This window comes from Oryza brachyantha, chromosome 2, assembly GCF_000231095.2.
Source record: "Oryza brachyantha chromosome 2, ObraRS2, whole genome shotgun sequence".
In the NCBI taxonomy this organism is placed as follows: Eukaryota; Viridiplantae; Streptophyta; class Magnoliopsida; order Poales; family Poaceae; genus Oryza; species Oryza brachyantha.
Window position 1 is genome coordinate 26,256,839 of NC_023164.2, and position 23,260 is coordinate 26,280,098.

A 23,260-nucleotide genomic window follows, 5' to 3' on the forward strand; every position below is an offset into this window, starting at 1 on the left:
TTACAAAATCACGGGTATTATATACCAAGTTTTATAAAATCACATTGTTTCTGTTATATGACACATAGCTGCATTGTATTATGCTATTATTAATTTCGTAAACCACATCGTAGATCTATTATTCTTTGATCCACCATAAGTTATAATTTATGAACTATAAAATTACATGGAAATTATATTGGATTTATGAGTTCTTTCATATATTATATACAAGTTATAGCCATTAAAAATAAATATTTTTATTTTACTATTATCATGTTAAAATAGGTTTATAGTGTTGTTTTGTGAAACTGTTTATCGGTAATAACTAGGTTTATTTGTAAAATATCGATTTTGGGTAACTTGGACTAATACATATTTGTGTGTATGGTATTATAAAATTTGTTATATAATAAACGACTAAATGACGTTGTCGATTTTAGGATGATATTAGGTATCAAAATATACTACAGATATAAAGAAAACATACAGGTCGTGCTTTAAGTTTATTTTATAATGAAATAAATCGTTAAATGGTATAGCAAAACGGATGTGCTCATTTACCTAGATGGCTAAACAATTCAATATATTTTTTTGGTTTTTATGCACACGTTTACTCAATAGCAAAAAATTATATATATACAAGTTTATTATCTTAACTTTTTAAAGTAAATATTTAGTTTGTAGTAGTTAATTTTATTATTTATATTTTTTATCTCTCGTCGTAAAAAATCACGGCCGTCGTAGGTTAAAAATGTTTAAAGTTTGGACCCAAACCAAAAAACGAGTAAGGACGGACCGACGGAGGGAGCGAGGGAGGAGCGCAGACGTGGAGTCACCTTCATGGGGGGAGAGGGGCAGCGCCACGCAAGCGGAGGTGGTGCCGGCGACGACGGGGGCGGTGAGCCGTGGGAGGAGGACGGCGACCCTGGGTCGAGTCGCCGATCGACGGGGATGACTATGTTGACCCCGTGCGAGCTGACAACTTCGTTAAAACAAAGCAGAGAAAAACAAAATCAAAAATAATGGAAAAAAAGGGTCTGCCAAGACTGACCGTGACCATGAGCGCCGCCGATGCGGATCTCGATCAACACGGCACGGGCAGGCAGGCAGCCGCCCACGGACGACCGCCCTCCACACGCGACGCGAGCCTCGTCCAGCCCGTCGCCGAGGACTCCCTTGTCCCTGGAGATCTCCACCGCGCCTGCCATGCCAGCGCCGGTATATAACGCCGCCCGCTCCCGCCGCTAATGGCGCCACCACACCAGACCACCAAAGGTCAAGTCTTGATTGCCACTGACTGACCTCGCCTGCTTCAGGTGCTTCGTGTAATTGATTTGGGCGGGGGACGACGCGAGGTGAGGAGCGTCATTTCTTGTTCTTCTTCATCTGCATTGCTGTTCTTGAGTAGTTGAGTTGATAGTATTTGTCAGGGCGGGATTAGGTAGATAGATGTAACATCTTTCGCCCGTGTCTTGGGTTAGATCCAAGTGTTTCTTCTGTGCTTGGAAAAATCGCAGGATTTTGGGGCTTTAGCATTTCGCTTCTTGCTTTTACAGATTTAGAACGGTGCTGCATTTGCAATCTTGGGACAAAGAGGAACCATCTCTCAAGCATGGAAATGGTATTGCCAGTCGCGAACGCGACTGCTGCAGCGCTTGCGCGGGTTTCTGCTGTGTTCAATGCCCCGCTTGCTCGTGCTGTCGTCTTTGGGGTTCATATTGATGGTAATGTTATTTCTCCAGCAGCTAAGAAATTGTCGAGCAGTGGGACAATTGTGTTCAATTTTACTTATGCGCGGATCATGTGAATTTCCAGGACACTTGGTTGTGGAAGGGCTTCTCATTGCCGCCATATTGTTTCAGCTCTCCAGGAAGAGCTACAAGCCTCCAAAGAAACCACTCACGGAAAGGGTGAGCTACAGTTGCTATTGCTTACTTTCTACTAGTTTTCCGTGTCATAATGCTTATCAAGTATTCAAGTTTGTTGATTAAATTGTTTTCTCTCTCAACAGGAGATTGATGAACTCTGTGATGAGTGGCAACCGGAGCCTCTCTGCCCACCTATCAAGGAGGGAGCACGGATTGAGGCACCTACATTAGAAAGGTTCGATTCAAGCCCTATGGCAGTATAGTTTTTTTTTTCTTTTAATGATTGCATGGGCTCAGTTTGCACCAATTTCATTTGGTGAGGGTTAGGGAAATTGGTATATAAACATTTGTTGTACATCAGTACATGACACTATGACCCAAGAGCATGGAATATGGGTGTTGATCTCCAGAGCTTGCTAGTTCTAGAATTAAATCAAATTATGATTTGGAAGGCACATAATTATAGCTGTGCACCCCACTATCTTTATTAAAAAAGACTCAGGATTAAACATTGATGTTCTGTTTTTGATCAGTGCTGCTGGACCACATACAACTGTTGATGGAAAAGAAGTTGTAAACTTTGCATCGGCAAACTACCTTGGTTTGATTGGCAATGAAAAGATAATTGTAAGAACCTCATGATTTTACTATTTTTCTTTCATTATTCTTTTAAAACATTTTAGTGATATAAGGAAACTACAGGATTCCTGTGTTGGCTCAGTTGAGAAATATGGCGTTGGATCATGCGGACCACGTGGATTTTATGGAACAATTGGTTCGTATTTGCTCTGGTTATCCTCAAATTTGTATCACATGGCCTGAGGAGAGGAACTTAGCCATTTTGTTTTTTTTGCAGATGTGCACCTTGACTGTGAGAGTAAAATAGCAAATTTCCTGGGAACTCAAGATTCAATCTTGTACTCGTATGGGATATCGACCATCTTCAGTGTAATTCCTGCCTTTTGCAAGAAAGGAGATATCATTGTCGCGTGAGTAAACAAATTTTCCATCTTTACACTATTTAGTAGTGAATTATCTAACATTTTCTAATGAATCAAGTTGTAAGTGTTATGTCCTTCTGATGTAAAGTGCACATAATATTTTGTTGTACCCCTGGAAATTTGTACATTTGGTATGGCACTCTTTTTTATAAAACAATTTGTATATTTGGTAATATGGCATGAACCTCACTTATGATTCTGCATTGTTGACAAACATACTTGGCCTTATAACAACAATGTGTTTCTGAAGTGCATAATATGAAAATGATATTTTTTTAATATTGCTTTCATCCTTATATCTCTTGGGTTCATATTTAAAATTATTAGGTAGTTATTTGCATCGAGTAACAATTTAATTCCTTACGGTAATTTCCTTCATCAAATTTAATCTTGATATTTACATGCACTGCAGTGACGAGGGTGTTCACTGGGCGGTGCAAAATGGTTTACAGCTTTCAAGAAGCACTGTAGTTTATTTCAAGCACAATGACATGGCTTCACTCGCAAGCATTTTGGAAAAACTAACTCATGGAAACAAACGTACAGAAAAGATTAGGCGCTATATTGTTGTGGAAGCTATTTACCAGGTTTGCAGCTTTCTCAGTTGTTATTTCTCCACAAATACATTGTTTAACTTTGATCTTGTTTTTCCTTTGAGAAATTTTCTCCATCCAAGAAAACATAAAGTCGATCTATTGCATCTAAAAAGTGAGAAAGTTAAGACCATAGCATAAAGGGGCTTTGTGGCCCTCTGCTGAAATGAACCAAACAAAAATTCGATAATAACAATTTAATTCACCTATTCAGTTGGTTGGATACCAAATTTCATTACCTGGAAAATTTGGTAGCACTCTATTTATCTGAATGCCAAAGCATTAGCAAGTCATAAAATATTAAAGTGCTCACCCTTTTTTTGGTTAAATACTACCATAGCCAAAGCCAAGTCCCATGCCCTGCTTATGTGGCAACAAGAGAGTTTGTGCATTTGACACTTAAATTTTATGCATGTTAAACATGCTTGTTTTTGATCATTTTTCGTCAGTCCTTAAATCTCATTTCCTGACTAGTTCATATTCTACATCCTGTCTGATAAAACCTGCTAAATAGTTCACTGCATGTCGTACACCGATTGAATTTATGTGTGAAGCCTCTCTTTCGATTGTTCTGGATACAGAATTCTGGCCAAGTCGCTCCCTTGGATGAGATAGTTCGTTTGAAGGAGAAATACCGGTTTCGTGTTATATTGGAGGAGAGCCATTCTTTTGGTGTTCTTGGCAAGTCTGGACGTGGCCTTGCTGAACATTATGGAGTTCCTGTGAGTCCTCCCTCTCTTCTTTTCATTTACTTTTACAATAATGAACATGAACAAATAAATGAGTGGACAGGTACTATCAATGGCTGGTGATCATTTGGCTTATTAAGGGAATAAGCCAAATGACATATTTGTAAATAAAAAATTATTTATGAATAAAACTTTTCTATATGTGTTCTTAGCGATTTAAAAGCCAAAGCTAAATAATAAACTACAATGGAAAAAAACCCCAGAATCTACTTCAAATTTAAGGTTGAAAATTTAAATTTTAGTTTATAAGCAAGAGCGAAAAGATCGGGCTGTTAGTGTAAAACTGTAATTTATATTAAGAAATTCTTTCTTATTGATTGGCATAATTTGTTGTACAATTGAATTCTACTGGTTCTTAAGTATTTTTGACCTGTGCAGATTGAAAAAATAGACATTATCACTGCTGGAATGGGCAATGCATTAGCTACCGATGGTGGGTTCTGTACAGGAAGTGTCAGAGTGGTTGATCATCAGGTTTGAGCCATATTAGCTGATTGCATATTGACGATAGTGTCCAAGTACCTACATCATCAGTAATTTTGACTGGCTGCTATTGTGATCTTGCAGCGGCTAAGCAGCTCCGGTTATGTTTTCTCTGCTTCGCTACCACCATATCTTGCTAGTGCAGCAATTTCTGCTGTAAATCACTTGGAGGAGAACCCAGCAGTACTTGCAAACCTAAGATCAAACATTGCTCTTCTGCATAAAGGTCAATAATCTCTTGGCACCTTTATTGGGTAGTATTTACTGTATTTCTTTCTTCCCTTAAACTACAAATCATTAATATATCGGTAATATATTACTAAACCTAGTTTAAAGTTGTAGTTTACTTACTATGGCCTATAGGAGAGTTACTCGAAATACTACCTGTGATATTAAAATTTTAGGGAATGTCTGGCATAATTCCCTGTCTATTTATCCCTCTACTTATCCTTTGGTTGACATTTGATGTGCAGAGTTGTCAGATGTACCAGGGCTCGAGATTGCTAGTAATATCTTGTCACCTATTGTCTTTCTCAAACTGAAGACACCCACCGGTTCTGCTGTTGCCGACCTGGAACTCCTTGAGGTTATTGCAGAGAAGGTATTTAGGACTGGATTCAATAAATTCCCTAAAAGCACTTGAGATTTTTTTTTTGAGTTATGTTAGTAATGTATTTTACATAATTGACATTTTGCAGGTTTTGAAGGAAGATTCAGTCTTCATTGCAGCGACGAAGCGATCCAGTTTGGACAAGTGTCGTCTCCCCGTTGGAATCCGCCTATTTGTGTCAGCTGGTCACACGGAATCTGACATCTCCAAAGTATCTGCATCCCTGAAGAGGGTTGCAGCATCACTGCTCCAGTGAGCTGCTGAGTGACTGACAACCTCGCATCTTGCATGATGTGTCCTACGTTTACGTACATAATTTGTATGTTCATCGATCTAGCGCAATTTGTCGTCGTATTTGCCAGAATTACAAATAAAATTTTGTGAAACAGTTTTAATTAAAGATCTGATAGTTCTGCTGTTCTGTTTACATTGGCTGATTTCTTCTGCAGCCTGTCATTGTTGGACTTCTTACAATGTGATGCAATTTTCACGAGTGATGCCTCCTGCTCTGTCATGCTACTAGATGTTGAATCAAATTTGAAAAAGTGAGATGGCGAGGCCCATATCGTGTTAAGCCCATTTTAAACATAGCCAGCCAGTTAGGCCTGTCGCACAAAATGTCAAGCCCAATATTACATTAAGGCCTTGTTTGGATGGGCCTGAATCCTGGCACATACACTGGACACACGTGGATGGACCGTAATTGAGGCCCATATAGAAATGTCCTAATAGGCCCAAGACCGGTACCATTATTCCCCTTTGCTGTGATTAGAAAAGACCGGTGTCATCTAGGGTGTGGTAATGAGCCTAACTTTTTTATTTATAGAATTTCAAAGTCCATACCCAACGTTTTTATCTATAAAATAAAATTTAAAAGTTAGGTTTAAAATATATTGGATCTAAAGGAAAGAAGGGCCACCTATTAGTCAATCGTTTGAAAAAACTAAATCCATCAATCGATTTTTGTGAGACGTTTGATTGAAATCGAACGGTAACAAAGGAAACCAAACAAATTAGCATATGTGCAACAAACCTAGACTCAATCAAATCTAATGGACAAAGAAAATCGATTAATAGATTAAAACTTCTTAAGCATTGACAAATAACAAACTGATGAAAGAAAAAGAAGACAAACCGGGATAAGGAGAAGTTAGAGCATCCCCAACAGCTCATTCATCCCATCCTCCATTCTATAAATAGAGGATGCAGAGTAAAAGTTGAGCTCCAACAGAACATCTATCTTATCATCTATTTTTGGATGCCATCTATACTATGAGAGAGAAACTCTATATTTAGATGTTCTCTCTCCAATCCTCTAAATAGATATAGAGGATGCCATAAATAGATGATCTGCTGAAGTACAAAAGGATATGAAGGATGAAAGTGTTTTAAATGATCATCCAAATAAAAATATAAATGACCAAATTTAGATGAGCTGTTGGGATACTCTTAGCCAACGAGGAGGGCAGGAGGATGCCACGGGGGACTGTACCTGGACGCCACGACGGTTGACAAGTGGGGCAGGTAGCCAAGCCAGGCTGTCCTGTCCGCCCGCCGGCACGTCGTGTGTGGTTAGCAGATGTTAAAGTTGACATTTCGACAATAATGTGTTGCACGAAACGACGAAAACGACGTCTGATGTACTACAAGCTTTCCAGAAGAAAAAGAAAGGTGGGCATGGGCATGTTTTAGCTGTTCAGACTTCAGAGTAAAAACGAAATAACATAGAAAATAATTTATAAATAAATTTTTTATATATGTTTTCTTAATAATCTAACAGCAAAGACAGAAAAATAATTATGATAAAAAAATCAAAATCAACTTAGAAAATAAAAAACGAGACTGAAAATATGTAACGGAGACCCGGTTTCCAGTCTTCTCCCTCACCTCACAATTTCACACAGTTCACATGACTCATAGTTACTAGTTACAGGATACTTGCAAGTAGTCGCAGCAGCATGAAACAAAGCAGTTTTTTTTTTCAATGGACGTTCGGTTATTAACGAGTATGCTCGCGGTCACGGGGGGGTGCAAATCTTTTGGTGCTTTGCTTTGCCTTGTGCAGCAGCAGACGGAGGAGAGTGCTTGCTTTGCGAGCAGGGTGCAGAACGTGACTCCAAGTATACTGGAACCGTTGGAGAGGCTGCGGTTGGGGTTTCTACAGGACGCCGGTGCTACTTGCGGGAGCGAGAGAGAGCAGATGGCCCAGAATCCTCACCCCGCGAGCAGTCACGGATCAGCCAGTCTCACCCAGCCTAGCTGCCGGTTCTGTTCTACCAGTATTAACGTTCAACGCCCAAGAATCCAAGATTGTGATAATCCTAGTATCTAAAGCTAACCGGTAGTGCTGTGTTTTTTTCATGGGTAAAAAGTTATCTTGTTTTAATGGAATTAAATACCAATGAGCTAGAGTTCTACTTATAAACTAAATACATACCAATATTTTTAAAATAGATATCATTCAGTTTGAAAAACATACGTCCAGAAACCAAGAAACAACATGCAGAGTAGCATGGCCAAACAAAAGCAGCCCTAGTGCCACTACCAACATACAACAGCCGCCTAAATTTTCCAAATCCACGAGCACTCATCGGTCACCACTGACCTGAATCAGCACGTCGCAGACATTTGATCATGGGAAACACAGAAAAACGAAAAGCGGTTCACTACAGACGAGGCGTAACTATAGAAGCAACGCAAAACAATAGCACGGGTGAACTGCAAATTCACAGAAATTTTTCTGGGGTTCAATTTTCATCTGAACAAGGATACTATTACACACAGTACACGCGAAATTTTTTTGGTTGTTCATCGATTTCATCGAAAAGAAGACTGTACAATCGAACAAACTCAGGTACAAGCTAGCTCCCAAATTCCAGCTTCACCAAAGCTCCTCTTCCTACGCCTACTCTACTACTGTACTGAATCCTCCTGGCACTACGTACTCTGTTCAGAACGAAGCCAAAATTCACAGCTAGCCAGCCAGCCAGCCAAGAACTCCTTCACCGAAGAAAGCTATGTACAGATGGATGGATGGACGAGCTAGCCCATCGCGACAGTTCCTCCACGGCTCACGATCCAAGGATGCCCTGCAACACGAACACAATCCGATCGAAACGTTAGCAGGCACCCCACATTTGTTGGAATCTCGTGAACTCGATCAATGTACCAGCGTAGCGTGTGGCGGCGGAAACTGGAGCGAAACGAGAAGAAGAGGATGGCTGCGTACTTAGGACTTGGTCAGCGGAGAACCTTCGGGAGACGTCCTTGCAGAGCATGCGGCGCATCAGGTCCTTGGCCTCCGGCGAGACGGACGCGAACGCGCGCGGCGGGAAGCGGAGGTTGCTGCGGAGCACGGACTCGAAGATCTCCGCGGCGGTGGCGCCGTAGAAAGGCACGGTCCCGGAGAGCATCATGTAGAGCACCACCCCGGCGCTCCACACGTCCACCTTCTCGTTGTACTCCCTCCCGGCCACCACCTCCGGCGCCACGTAGTAGGGCGTCCCCACCAGCCCCGTCATCGGCCGCCCGTCCCCGAACCACTCCGCCGACCCGAAGTCTCCCAGCTTCAGCACGCCGCTGCCGTCGAACAGGAGGTTGTCGGGCTTCACGTCGCGGTGCGCCACCCCGCGGCGGTGGCAGGACGCGAGCGCGGAGGCCAGCTGCGCCATGAGGTCTGCCGCCTCGGGCTCCGAGAGGCGGCCGCGGGCGGAGACGAGGGAGAAGAGGTCTCCCCCCTCGCAGAGGTCGACCACCAGGTGAACCGCGGAGTCGTCCTCGAAGGCGGCGCGGAGCGCGACGACGTGCGGGCTGGCGCCCGGCCCCGGCGCCGACGCGACGAGGTGCACCTTGGGCTCCTGCTCGGCGAGCGCGAGGTCGAGCGCGTCCCCCGCCTCCTCCCGCAGCGGCGCCTTGGGGGTGGACTTCACCGCGAGGGCCTCCCCCGTGTCGACGGCGTAGCAGCGGCGGACGGTGCCGAACCGGCCGCGCCCGATCTCCTCGCCGACCACGTACTCCTGCCTCAGCGCGAGCTCGCCGCCGCTGCTCATGCTATGCGCGATTCGTTTCGCCCGCCGCGCGCTTCCGCCTCTGCTGGTCTCCGACGCCGCGGCCGCCGCGCCTATAAATGGAGGCGAGGCGAGACGAAGGTCACGCAGCGGCCAAGGAAACGAAATGGAATATACTCCTCTCCCCTTTTGGCTGCTAGCGAACCTACCTGCTGATGCGTTCTTTCTCTCTCTCTCTCTCTCTCTCTCTCTCTCTCTCTCTCTTCCTCTTCTCCTTTTCCATTTTTTTATCAAGCCAAACATTCAATTACTCATTAGCATAGTAATTAGTGCTTCTGATAGAGTTTTGTTATTCACTAATTGATGATTTAGCTAGGAAATAAATAAATTTGAGATACGCATCTCCCCCGTATGGGTATTTATCTAAAAATATCTCCCCAGATGGACGAAGTGTATTATGTTGTCTTATACTCCTAATAATGTATTTCTTTTATTAAAGTCTACAAGATTTGTATTTAATTATTTGATGAGATTATAAAACAGGAGCAGTGGACGGGTTGGGTTTGGGAGGGACGATTCGAGAATAAACTAATACAGGAACTGATGATGTAAGCATGTCACAAGTGTCTGCATGGTGTGTGGGGCCAGAGGACAGTGAATTATTGTGGGGTCCTGAAACGTGGCCTTCCTGGAGTGTGATGACGAGGATACGGTGCAGTCACAGTGGCTGCATGTTGCACAGTTGCAGTGTGGGGGCACAGCTCTACTCGCATCTTCCATTTTGCCCCTGAATCAATCATTATCTTTTCTTTTCCCCAGGAAAGGTAATGAAGAGAGGAAATGGACTCCTGTCTCTTGTTTGTTTTAAGCTTAACCCTCTTCTTTTACCAACTGTGATCAGCAAGGTTATATATTTCTTATTTCAAAGAACTAATAATTAGAGAAACGGTGAACAAATGGTACAGTGCTGTGGTAAGCCCATGGATGGACTAAAAACCTCCCAGAACGAATACGTGAGTACGTGCATGCTTGCCTCGTTGGCTGGTTTTCAGATAACGTTTTTTTATTTTTAAAATATACTGAGGTAATAAATTTTAGTATAAACTTTGTATCTCAAATTACTAAACACTTACATAACTTAGATATTTTTTAAGGACGATAAAAATTACTTTTTCAGATAAGATCGTTTCTATCATTCGCATCGATATATCGAACAATGTCTTCGAGGAATATGGAGTGCCGTCATTTTGTTGTTTTGTGTGTGCGGTGTTGTCGTGATTACGATTAAACAGCTTCCTATCCGTTTGGTTTTTATGACGACCGTGGATATGCGACACCTCTGCCTGCGTAATGGAAACCTGCTTTGATTGGTACCCCTCGTTCTTATCATCAACTCCCTCTCTCTCTCCGACAAAAATATTACCTCCAGCCACAAATGCATGCCTCACTCTCAGTAGGATTTACGCATGCATGCAGACATGTTTCAAGATTTTTTTTTACTGAACATATTGTCTCCCCGACTATGGACCTGCATATGTATGTATCAAAAATACGTCACGAGAATAATACGAAATATTTGGTGAACTGTAATACGTACCATCCATGCATGACCATAGACTTTTTTTAAAAAAAAATTAATCATGCTGTGATTTTATAATTAATTTGCCATTCCGTAATAATTTGTTTAGCCTCTAGGTTGGACTAATGTCTATTATCCGAAAAAAAGTATGCATTTAGAGACTCGATCAAGAACTTGCATCGCTGCTTCGGATCGATCGCCTTCACACGTACTCTACGGTCAGTTTCAACTGCACATATATACGACGACAGTTTGTTGAGCTAGTTGACAAATGCAAACGTGAATGAAACCAACGACAAATAAGCGGATCGAACTCTAGCTGACAGCCTGACAGTGAAGATAGCCGCAGTCAAAAAATTACTACTACCACCGATCGTCTGCGTTTTCCGTTTGACCGCGCGCGCTAGCTGCGTGCGTGCGTGTTTGTGTGTGTCTATATATATATATATATGTAAAAGAAAAATAATTTATAAATAAAACTTTTATATACATATTCTTATGTTTTGAAATTAAAGAATAAAAAATAAATTTGATAGAAAACCTTAATATCAATTTTAAATTTAAAGTTAAAATTTAAATTTTGACTAATGTTCGTGAGCCAAAGGGAAAACGTGTCGGAAGAACAATCCACGCATGCATGCATGTTGCAGCCGCGCGCGCGGGGTTGATCGGCGGCCCGCCTATTTGGACGCACGGACCGCGCTGCGTGCGAATCCGGCGGCGGCGACGCCGCGCCGGCTTCAGCTAGCCACCAACCCAATGTATGTTCTGCTTCGATTCAGACGTCAACGGGAACACAGTTCCGGAGTCTCACCCCCCTCGATCGATCGGCTACACTTAACGAGTGCGACAGACAAAGCTACCGCCTCCCTATAATGTTTAACGCTATTAACTTTTTAACGTACGTTTTACCATTCACCTTATTTTAAAAATTTACATAATAACTAATTATTTTTATATCATTTTATTTATTGTTAAGTATACTTTTATACATATATATAACTTTATATTTTTTTAAAAAAAATAAATAAAACAAAAGATCAAACGTGTATAAAAAAGTTAATATCGTCAAACATTTAGGGACGAAAGGAAGGAAGTACTTAATACTAAGTACTATAACAAAAGCGGAAAGCATGTATATATATGTACATGATGAACCATGATCACCAACTTAATATATAACCAGTGATTATAATGTTAACAACGGAAAAGCAGGCAACGGAAATGGACTAACTTTTTCAGAGCTGTTGAGGCCAGGAAGAAAAGAAATGGAATATGGGTTGGACTCTGTTACATAGTACCTCCGTTCCGTAATAATTCATTTTTCGTTTTTCCATGTCCAATATTTAATCATTTGTCTTATTTAAAAAAATTGTACAAAAATTTAAAAAAATTAGTCATGGATAAAGTAATATTCATGTTCTATCATATAATAAAAATAAAAATATTAATCATAAAAATTTTTTAAATAAGACGAAGAGTCAAAACATTATATAAAAAACTGAAAAATGATCTTATTTTAGAAAATAAGTATGCTATATGCAGACCTGGCTGTGGGGGCTGACCAGGCTAGTGGTTTAATTGAAAATATTATTCCTGTTGTTGCATCTCCATCTCCACTCTCCTCCTCGCGATTATAAAAAAAAGCAAATTGCTTTTGGTTTGTTTGTTGGTCACCGCAGGTGCAGGTCCCTGGCTTAGCTCCGATCCATGACCAGAGTCTTAATTAGCTGGCTTAATATACCATTTATGCAGTTGTTTATCAGGGTGATAGAAACCTCGCACCTAACAGCAATTCATTATTTTTACACCACTAAAAGAGAGGTCATATGTCTCATCTCAACGTTTATTTTATACTAGCTTGGTTAGCACCGTATCTAATCTAAATTTGGTTTTTGTTTACATGAATGATTAATTCCGAGAAAACAAATGTTGGTGTTCAGTGTTGCGAATGACACAAGCTGACTCCAATGAAATGTTTGCTTCTGTGCATGTTGCCGAGGCAGACAGACTCCAATCAAATGTTTGTTTCTGCACAAGTTGCCAACTACCATACGCATTCTTCCTCTTTGTTAATTAATTACTTTGTGCGCATATATATATATATATATATATATATATATATATATATATATATATATATATATATATATATACAGTGCTCCATATATATGATAATTAAGGCATCACTGTCAACCTATTCTGACGAGGCAAGCGACATATTTTTGGAAGTCTAGAACCGACGCCGGCTGTGACACTACTGTGTATTATATTCTTGGAGCGTAATACGATACGTATACGTGTGGACGATAAAAAATGTCTACACGTAAATATCAACATCTCAATTAAGCAAGTTGTTATCCATTTCGTCGGGTCATGATCGATCTGTAGTAAAATTGGCAGCGCTCATCTGTTATTTTCCGTGTTGATTACATGTGGTTGACAAAGATTTTGTATATCCATTAACTCGACCATTTGCACAATGCATGCATGATATTGATATCGATCCGCAGTAAGTTCAGGAGCGTATGTTATTTCTTACCGTTCTACCTGTGGTTAATCATTTCCTTTTCTTAAATCATATGCCTAAGATCAAGTTCAATAAGTATAGTCAACGGTTGACTCTAAATGATCTATAGCCAACTTAATAGTCAATTAATATAATAGTTATATACTACACAATTAATATTCGATTCCACCTATCATACGCACATATGTTTTGAAGTCCGTGCTATACCTAACTACAAATCTGTAGCCCTCTGCTCTTTTCTCTCTAATCTTATCTATTTAAAATATATTTATAGCTGGCTTATAACCTGCTATTGTACCTGCTCTAATAGAAATGTTACTACGGTTTATATAAATACAAAGCATAAGGAGTTGCTATATATATAATTACCATTCATCAGTTCTTGCATGTCATGCTACTTATGGTTAATTAATGAGCTCTTTTTATTGAATCGAACCGTCTAATAATAAACAAGTTTTTTAAGGTATGCAGTACATCACATTTTTTGACAAAAAGTATGCCGTGCCCGTGCTACGTGCATTGCTACCAATCAGTTCTTGCCGTGCTACTCGTGGTTAATCATGTTTATTTTTTCTTGATCTTACCTCATCTAACAGTAATCCCACTATAATAAGGCTGTACGGAGTACATCATAATAGTAACCGCCTAACCGGTTATTACCAACCAGTTCTTGTCGTGCTACTCATGGCTAACCAGTCGTTACTTTTTTTCTTGAGTTGTACCAGGACTAATTAATATTATTTATTTATTTTTGTGACTTACTTTATTATTAAAATAACTTTATGCACAACTTATTATTTTTTATATTTGTACTAAATTTTTAAATAAGACAAATAATCAAACGTTATAACCAATGAATTCAAACACATCATTATGAAACGGAGGTATTACTCTTCTGTCTCATAGAATAGGACGCATGGGTTAAATCATATCATAGATACTAGTAGTTATTATCTTTGTTCTAAAAATAAACGTTGACGAAAAAGTATATTTTTGAACGGAGCAAGTAATTAATGACATCGATCTACCATGGTACGTAATACATCACAGTTAACATGTAATTACCAATCAAGTTTTACCAATGGAGGCTATAATTAATGATTGTTGAATTGAACAAGATCAAACAAACCTACCAGAGGGGGTGAATGGTAGGGAAAAACAAAATCCAAAAATTTTTCGAGAAATAAAAGATTACCTCTGTCGAAGAAATTAACGCAGGCTTGTTACCTTGATCGCGTCGCTCCTGTATCGCCGCTATCTTGATCGCGCCGCTCATGTGCCGCCGAGCAGATCATCGAATCGCGCCACTCCTATGACGTCGATCGGATCGTCGAAATCCAAAAAATCACCAGTAGATGAAAGCCGAAACCGTAGATTGAATGATCTTGACTTTGACTTTATTGCATCAACTGGTATTTACAAAGTGCACCAACAGCACTCCTATCAAAATCGTCGATCTAGAATCAACAACTAAGTCTCACAAAAACACACCGGGGGCATACCCCTCGGTCTCTATTTATATCGAAAAGTCTATCACCAAATAGGAGTAGGATTCCTTATACTAATATGACTCATCTCTTAGTTTTCCTAATCAAATCCAACATGCCAAAATCAGCCGTGCTACAGTAGTCCGACTGCTACAGCACCCGCCGCGCTACAGTAATCCGATCCGGTTGCTACAGTGCCGCGCGCTATAGTAATCCGGTTGCTACAGTATCGTGCGCTACAGTATCCGACGCTGCTACAGTGTTCGCACCTGTAGCAAATTCCTTTCCTTTTCTCATCCAGTTTTGATCCGATTTACTTCCCGATTTTTCCGGCGCTTACACACACAACATGTGAAGCCCGTTACGATTCCATCCCACACGGTGTTGCTCCACCATGTGCCAACTCGTATTCAATATCGTCACCTGGCATCCTCGATCGTCCGGACCTCAGCTTCTCCCTGAGCCTAGTCACGATCCCACCGCCATTGATCGATATTGACCTCAAGTCACCTGCACAACTAGAGACAAACCAACCGTTTCCGAGCACAGATATCGCAACCTGACTCACATTAGTTACACACACTCGCACCAACACCTTAATTGTTTTCAAACCAAATTCAATTTATAAACCAAATCACAAGCCAATTGTTCATCAGAAAATATTAATCATGCTTATGATCTTACAATCTCCCCCTTGATGGACACATTGGCAAACACTTCAAAATTTGTTTTGTTGTTTTTGTGAAGTAACTCCAAAAAGCATGCAATGCAAAAATCTCTCACTTTTGAAAAGAAAGAAAATCCTTTGAGTATGACAATTATGCACAAAATTTTTTTTTGTTACCTTGTTCTCCCCCTTTTGACAATGAATTCATCAATGAAGGTTTTTTTATTTTCATTTTTTCTCGGAGAGCTTTGCAATGTACCAATAGTAACTCAAGAACTTGTATTGCAATAACAAGGTAGAAAAAGTGACTAGCTAACTAACAAGCATGCACTAAAGTAAAACCATGAACTTGAGATATGGCAACTAAGATCAAGTCAACATTAAAAATTCATGATTTCAAAGAGTTATAATGCAACATCGGTACCAGCACATAGATTGAAAAATAAATACTGTACATGTATACCCATTGTATTTATCACTCTTTCTCAAATTAGCTCTAGCACAAAATTACCAAGAGAATTTTTAACCTTTTTACTTGAGCCTTTTTGCTCAATTTTTTTCTCTCAATTATTCCGGGTACGTCCTTGTCGTCAAGACTGTTTCCAAGGATTTGGCACCCATTATTTTTGTTCACATCGAATACGTCCTTGTCGTCAAGACTGTCCAAGGATTCGGTATTCATTTTTTTCTCTCATAGATATTTTTTATTCTCTTGAGCAATTTAAAAAGCCATTGAGGAATAACAAATCAATAAAGCATATATATAAGCATTTAAAAACAACCCATATGCTAGCATTAATATTGCATATTTACTTAATTCAAGTATAGAATTTAAGTGTCATGCATCATCTCCCTTAAAAGCAATATCAAAAGCTCATGTATAAACCAAAAATGCAGACAAGCTAGATTACTAATCATATTCTCTAACAAGTATTGCAAGCAAGTACTACAATATACTAAAGGCACGAAACAAAGGTCTTTTTTTTTTGATTTTTTTGGTTTTAAAACACACTATGCATTAATTAAAACATGTATGCAAAAACAAAATCAAAAGAGGAAAATGCAACATGGAGCCAAAAACTCCCCCTTAATTGATGCCAAAAGGATGAATAACTCCCAATTCTCCCCGAAGAAAAGCAAATCGAGAAGAATCCAAAGGTTCCGTGAAAATATCAGCCAATTGCAATGTAGTATCAACAAATTTTAATTCCACATCTCCCTTTTCAACATGATCCCTCAAAAAGTGAAAACGAATATCAATGTGCTTAGTGCGTGAGTGTTGAACATGATTCTTAGCAATATTAATAGCACTTGTATTATCACAAAAGAGAGGAACTTTCTCAAAAGTAAGACCATAATCTCTCAAGGTTGAGATAAGCCACAAAATTTGGGAGCAACAACTAGCAGCAGCAACATATTCAGAGTTGATTGAGCAACATTAGATTGTTTTCGTGAAGACCATGCAATCAATGAAGTACCAAGAAAATAGCATGTACCACTGGTACTCTTCCTATCAATTCTACAGCCTCCAAAATCCGCATCCGAATAACCACTCAAGCATATAGAAGATGAAGTAGAATACCAAATTCCAAATTCAAGAGTGTGTTGTAAGTACCTCATGATGCGTTTAACCGCTTGGTGATATGAAGCTCTCGGAGAAGCTTGAAATCGAGCGCACAAACACACAGCAAATTGTATATCCGGTCTTGAAGCAGTGAGATAAAGCAATGATCCTATCATACTTCTGTATTCCTTTTGATCAACCGCTTCACCATCTTCATCAGGATCCAACACAGTAGCAGATCCTATAGGTGTAGTCATCGGCTTGCAATTGTCTATCTTGAAACGTCGTAAAAGATCCTTGGTGTATTTTGTTTGATGCACAAACGTACCTTGAGGTGTTTGTTTAATTTACAATCCCAAAAAATAAGTCAACTCGCCCATCATACTCATTTCAAATTCCCTGTGCATCGTTTCAGCAAACTCCACAACCAAAGGGTGAGATGAACAACCAAAGATGATATCATCCACATAAATATGAACGAACAGTTGATCATCACCATGCTTAAGAACAAAGAGAGTTTTATCAATTTTTCCCATTATAAAACCTTTAGCAAGTAAAAAGTTTTTAAGCCTATCATACCATGCTCTAGGTGCTTGTTTCAAGCCATACAAGGCTTTAGACAAACGAAAAACATGGTTGGAAAAATCAGGATTTTCAAAACCAGGTGGTTGTTTCACATAAACTTTCTCCTGTATATAGCCATTTAGAAAAGCACTTTTAACATCCATTTGAAATAATTTAAAACCTTTTGAAGCAGCAAAAGCCAACAAAAGTCTAATTGCTTCAATTCTAGCAACAGGAGCAAAAGTTTCATCATAATCCAACCCTTCCATTTGAGTAAAACCCTGAGCCACAAGTCTAGCCTTGTTTCTAATAATTAAACCATCCTGATTTTGTTTATTTTTGAAAACCCATTTAGTTCCAATAATATTATGACCAACATGAGGTTCAACTAAGTACCAAACTTTATTTCTTTCAAAATTCTCAAGTTCTTCATGCATGGCATTAATCCACGATTCATCAGTTAAGGCATGAGTAACATCTTTGGGTTCAAAATTAGCAACAAAAGCAGAATTCACATGAAAATCACGAGTTATTACCTTCGACCTTGTAGTACGTTCATCCAAGTTACCTATTATTTGTTCCGGAGGATGTCGTCGTTGAATATGAAGTGGAGCAGTGGCTTCAGATGAATTTTCATGTTCTGTACCCTGTTCTGACGAACTAGAGGTTTCTGGAGGTCCACCACCATCCGCACCTGAAGCACATGAGGAAGATCCTCCGGGCCTGTTTGACCGCTCTTCTGCCTGCGGTCTGACTGACATTGTGCCACCGGTCTGACCAGCCGACAATTCGTCGTCGTCCTCGTCATCACTTTCCTCCACAAATATATCCTCCCCCTGAACCTGTGATATTGTACCTGAAATTTCGGGTCTAGTACCTGGACTAGCCTCATCAAAAGTGACTTCACAAGTCTCAACAATTTTGTTAGTTTCTAAAACAAGTACACGGTAACCTCGAGAATGGGCAGCATATCCTAACATAAGTCCATCACGAGAGCGTGATTCAAATTTATCTAAAATCCCAGACTTTAACACAAAGCACTTACACCCAAAAACACGTAAATGAGAAATCTTAGGTGTATGTCCAAAACGAAGCTCATAAGAAGTCTTTCTAAGTTTTGATCTCAAGAAAACACGATTGGAAATATAGCATGCAGTATTAACCGCTTCAGCCCAAAATTTCCTAGGTGTACTGTACTCATCAAGCATAGTCCTAGCCATCTCAACCAAAGAACGATTTTTTCTTTCAACCAGACCATTTTGTTGAGGAACCCGGGGAGACGAAAATTGATGTTCAAGACCTTTTTCATTGCAAAACCTCTCAAAAGAAGCGTTTTTAAACTCTCCACCATTATCGCTTCGGATGGTTCTTAAAGATCCAGGAAGTTGAATGGCCAACCGAAGATACAAACTTTTAAAGTGTTCAAAAGCCTCATCTTTGGTAACCATAAAGAAAACCCAAGAATAACGAGAGAAATCGTCAACTATAACCAACACATACCACTTTCCTCCAACAGATTGCACTCTAGCCGGACCGACAGTGTCCATGTGTAAGAGCTGTCCTGGTGCATCCGTCATCACAGAAAATATAGGAGTATGTGAGCATACAACCATTTTAGCATGACGACATGGCGAGCAAACCAAATCAACATCTTTTTTAAGTTTAGGCAAACCACGAATAAGATCTGAACCACTAATCCTAGTTAGATGATCAAAGCCAATATGTCCAAGTCTGCGATGCCAGAACATCACATCTTTAGAAAACTTTGCAACAAGACATATAACTTCAGAAGAAATACTACTTTTAAAATCAGCTTTAAAAACTCTTCCATATCGAGAAATATTAAGCACAACATCTCCAGAAAAATCAAAAATTTTACTTCCACTTTTCTTAAACAGAACATCAAAATTCTCATCCACAATTTGAGAAACGGAGAGCAAATTGTACTTTAGATTTTCAACCAAAGCGACATCATTCAATGTAAATTTGTCACTTACCTTGACAGATCCAGTTGCAGTGATCGTACTAGTAGAAGCATCATCGAAGATGATTGAATCCTTCCTTGATGCCCTCACGAGAGAGGAGAACCAACTTTTATCGTCGGTCATATGTCGCGAACAACCAGAGTCCACAATCCACACGTTCTCCTTCCTCGCCAAAAATGCCTATGCATAAGCAGATGCCGAAGTCTCAGTACTGGGGTTAGATAATAAACATTTAGGAATCCAGTACTGAGACACACGACCAGATCTAACAGGAACATAACCAGTAGAAAATTCAATATGTTTCCTTTTAGAAAAATGCTCCCAAGGCTGGTTTAACTGCTTAGGAACCTGCGGTCTGACCAAAACTTTACCACCGTTCTGACGGGGGTTATAACACCGGTTTGACTGCTGGTACTGCTGCAGTCTAACCGCCTGCCTCGAGGTAAAAGCCAATTTTTGCCATCTTTGTTTTGCAAAAGCAATTTCCCGTTCTTTTTCTGCTTTCTAGCAAGTCTAAAACAGAAACCAACAATATGGCCATCTTTGCCACAAAAGGAACATGTATACTTATCACGATGAGTTGAAGCACAAGTTGATATAGCAGGTTTAGCATTAACAACCGATGTAGTACTAAAGACAGGTTTGGCATTTACAACAGATTTAGTGTTAAAAGCAGGTTTAGCATTCACAACATGTTTAGCACTCACAACTTTTGATGAAGAAACATTCAAGGAAGACATGATGCCAACAGATTTAAATACAGTGGTCTTAGGTTCAGGTTCAGTCAAAATTTTACCATTCTGAACAATACTTAAAACAGTAGGAGGATGTCTAGAAAAGTGAACATGAGGATCAAAACCTAAACCACGATTGTGTGTGCTAACTTTAGATTGATCAAGAATCATGTTGAGGTTCCTTTTTCCATCAGAAAATCTTTGCAAAAAACTTTTTAAATAAGAAACCTCTTGAGTTAAACTAGCACAATTTTTGCAAGAAATCACTTCATCTCTTTTAACAACTTCCTCCATTTGTTTAACACATTCCAAAGAAGGTTTAAGTTTCATCTCATTAGCAGGGCATGTCAAGCAAGGTTTAGCACTAGATTGCTTGATTCTTTTAGAGCTAATCAAGTTAAACATAGAACTAGCAAACACAACAACTCGACATTTGTTTAAAGCTCTCTTAGCCAAGAACAATTCATCAACCAATCTAGTATTCATTGTAAAGCTAAGAGCAAGACATGATTCAAGTTTTCTAGATTTCTTGATTACAACATCAAGTTTTTTGTAATTATTCTGATTAACTTCTCTTACAACATTCACTTCAGCAAATAAAACATCACACGATTTGCATTCATCATCATTAGAAGCAAGAGATTTTAATTTACTATTTTCAATATTAAGAGAATCAATAGTAACTTCTTGTTGACTAATTTTTTTCTCAAATTTAGAAATCTTGTAACCAAGTCTAGCAATCACTTCTTGAAAATATTCAACACTAGAAGGACCAGTTACCTCGTTGTCATCGTCAGAATCTTCAAAACTTTTAGCCATGAGACAAACACCAGCAATGTTCATACTCTTGTCTTCTTCTTCATCATCTTCAAACTCAACGTCACTGTTTTCTTGAACAGCTGCAAAAGCTTCATCCAACGCCTTTTGATAATACTTCTTCATCTTCATATTCTTGATTTGTTTCTTATTCTGCTTGGCATCTTTGGATGCATCTTGAGGTTTAGCTTCTTCCTGTTTACCTCTTCCAAGCTTGGGGCACTGAGAACGGATGTGATTCGGTTGACCACATCCAAAGCATCGAATTGGTCCTGCTCTTCTCCTGATCCTGATATTACTCACAGCTCGAGAAATTCTGTTAGCAGCCAAAACCAAGTCCTCCTCACTGATCTCTTCCAGTTGATCATCGGACAAGGCGGGAAAAGCAGCAAAGGCTCCCAAAGAAATAGACTCAGAAGAAGATCCAGATGAGGATATTAAAGCAGTAGATTTCAAATCAGTCCTTTTTGAAAGAATATTCATCTCATATGTTTTCAATTTAGTATAAAGAATATCCAAAGTTAAAGCATTCATATCAACAGACTCTTGAATTGAAGTAACTTTAACATCCCAAACTTTCATATCAAGGCCATTCATAAAGTGACGAGCAATCTCAGATTGAGAATAGTTAACATCATAAGAAGCATCAACAGATCTAAGATCACTCAAGATTTTATTGAAACGAGCCAAATAGTCATCCAAGGATTCTCCATGTTTCATCTCAAATTTTATGTACTCCTTTTTGAAAACATCCTTTCGCAACTCTTTGATATTTGAAGTTCCAGTATGAAAATCATTTAAAGCTTTCCAAATCTTATTAGCAGTTGCAAAATGCGAAACACGATCAAAATCGGAGCGAGAAATCCCATTCAGAATAATATTGCGCGCTTTGCAATTATTTTCAAATTCTAATTTTAGAGCCGGAGTATCAATGCGTTCAGGAATCTCATAAGGTTGATTAACTTTAAGCCAAATATCATAACCCTGAGATGTAATATAAGATTCCATCTTTTTCTTCCAATAGTCAAAATCAGATCCATTAAATATGTGAGGTTTGTTTGAAAACTTTTCAGCCATGGCAAACAAATCTAAAAATCGGTGAAGATCAAATAGAAAACGAGGCTCTGATACCACTTGTAGGATCGAACAAGATCAAACAAACCTACCAGAGGGGGGGTGAATGGTAGGGAAAAACAAAACCCAAAAATCTTTCGCGGAATAAAAGATTACCTCTGTCGAAGAAATTGACACAGGCTTGCTACCATGATCGCGTCGCTCCTGTGTCGCCGCTATCTTGATCGCGCCGCCCATGTGCCGCCGAGCAGATCATCGAATCGCGCCACTCCTATGACGTCGATTGGATCGTCGGAATCCAAAAAATCACCAGTAGATGAAAGCCGAAACCGTAGATTGAATGATCTTGACTTTATTGCATCAACTGGTATTTACAAAGTGCACCAACAACACTCCTATCAAAATCATCGATCTAGAATCAACAACTAAGTCTCACAAAAGCACACCGGGGGCATACCCCTCGGTCTCTATTTATATCAAAAAGTCTATCACCAAATAGGAGTAGGACTCCTTATACTAATATAACTCATCTCTTAGTTTTCCTAATCAAATCCAACATGCCAAAATCAGCCGTGCTACAGTAGTCCGACTGCTACAGCACCCGCCGTGCTACAGTAATCCGATCCGGTTGCTACAGTGCCGCGCACTACAGTAATCCGGTTGCTACAGTATCCGACGCTGCTATAGTGTCCGCACATGTAGCAAATTCCTTTCCTTTTCTCATCCAGTTTTGATCCGATTTACTTCTCGATTTTTCCGGCGCTTACACACACAACATGTGAAGCCCGTTACGATTCCATCCCACACGGTGTTGCTCCACCATGTTCCAACTCGTATTCAATATCGTCATCTGGCATCCTCGATCGTCTGGACCTCAGCTTCTCCCTGAGCCTAGTCACGATCCCACCGCCATTGATCGATATTGACCTCAAGTCACCTGCACAACTAGAGACAAACCAACCGTTTC

At 39.7% G+C, this 23,260-nt stretch overlaps 2 protein-coding genes across 4 annotated transcripts; one reads left to right on the top strand and one right to left on the bottom strand.

The window, feature by feature from the left end:
* Positions 1-777: 777 nt before the first annotated feature.
* On the top strand, positions 778-5,784 carry LOC102708966 (long chain base biosynthesis protein 1c). 2 transcript variants are annotated; one of them, XM_006648017.3, is made up of 14 exons: positions 778-1,200; positions 1,299-1,337; positions 1,539-1,706; positions 1,798-1,892; positions 1,994-2,085; positions 2,384-2,477; positions 2,553-2,625; positions 2,707-2,839; positions 3,264-3,438; positions 4,026-4,166; positions 4,572-4,667; positions 4,761-4,902; positions 5,150-5,277; positions 5,375-5,784. In XM_006648017.3, exons 3-14 carry the CDS (start codon positions 1,595-1,597, stop codon positions 5,540-5,542), a joined length of 1,449 nt encoding a protein of 482 aa, XP_006648080.1. In that variant the 5' UTR covers positions 778-1,200; positions 1,299-1,337; positions 1,539-1,594; the 3' UTR covers positions 5,543-5,784. The 2 variants fall into 2 exon arrangements, with proteins under 2 accessions (XP_006648080.1, XP_040376744.1); XM_040520810.1 differs by lacking the exon at positions 1,299-1,337 and having other exon boundaries at positions 778-1,257.
* A 2,194-nt stretch (positions 5,785-7,978) lies between these two features.
* On the bottom strand, positions 7,979-9,380 carry LOC102712339 (phosphoenolpyruvate carboxylase kinase 2). Of its 2 annotated transcripts, none has more exons than XM_040521033.1 (2): positions 8,516-9,380; positions 7,979-8,375 (listed from the first exon to the last, which is right to left on the bottom strand). In XM_040521033.1, the coding sequence occupies exons 1-2, from the start codon at positions 9,333-9,335 to the stop codon at positions 8,329-8,331; spliced, it is 867 nt and encodes a 288-aa protein (XP_040376967.1). In that variant the 5' UTR covers positions 9,336-9,380; the 3' UTR covers positions 7,979-8,328. The 2 variants fall into 2 exon arrangements, with proteins under 2 accessions (XP_040376967.1, XP_040376966.1); XM_040521032.1 differs by having other exon boundaries at positions 8,456-9,380.
* Positions 9,381-23,260: the final 13,880 nt, after the last annotated feature.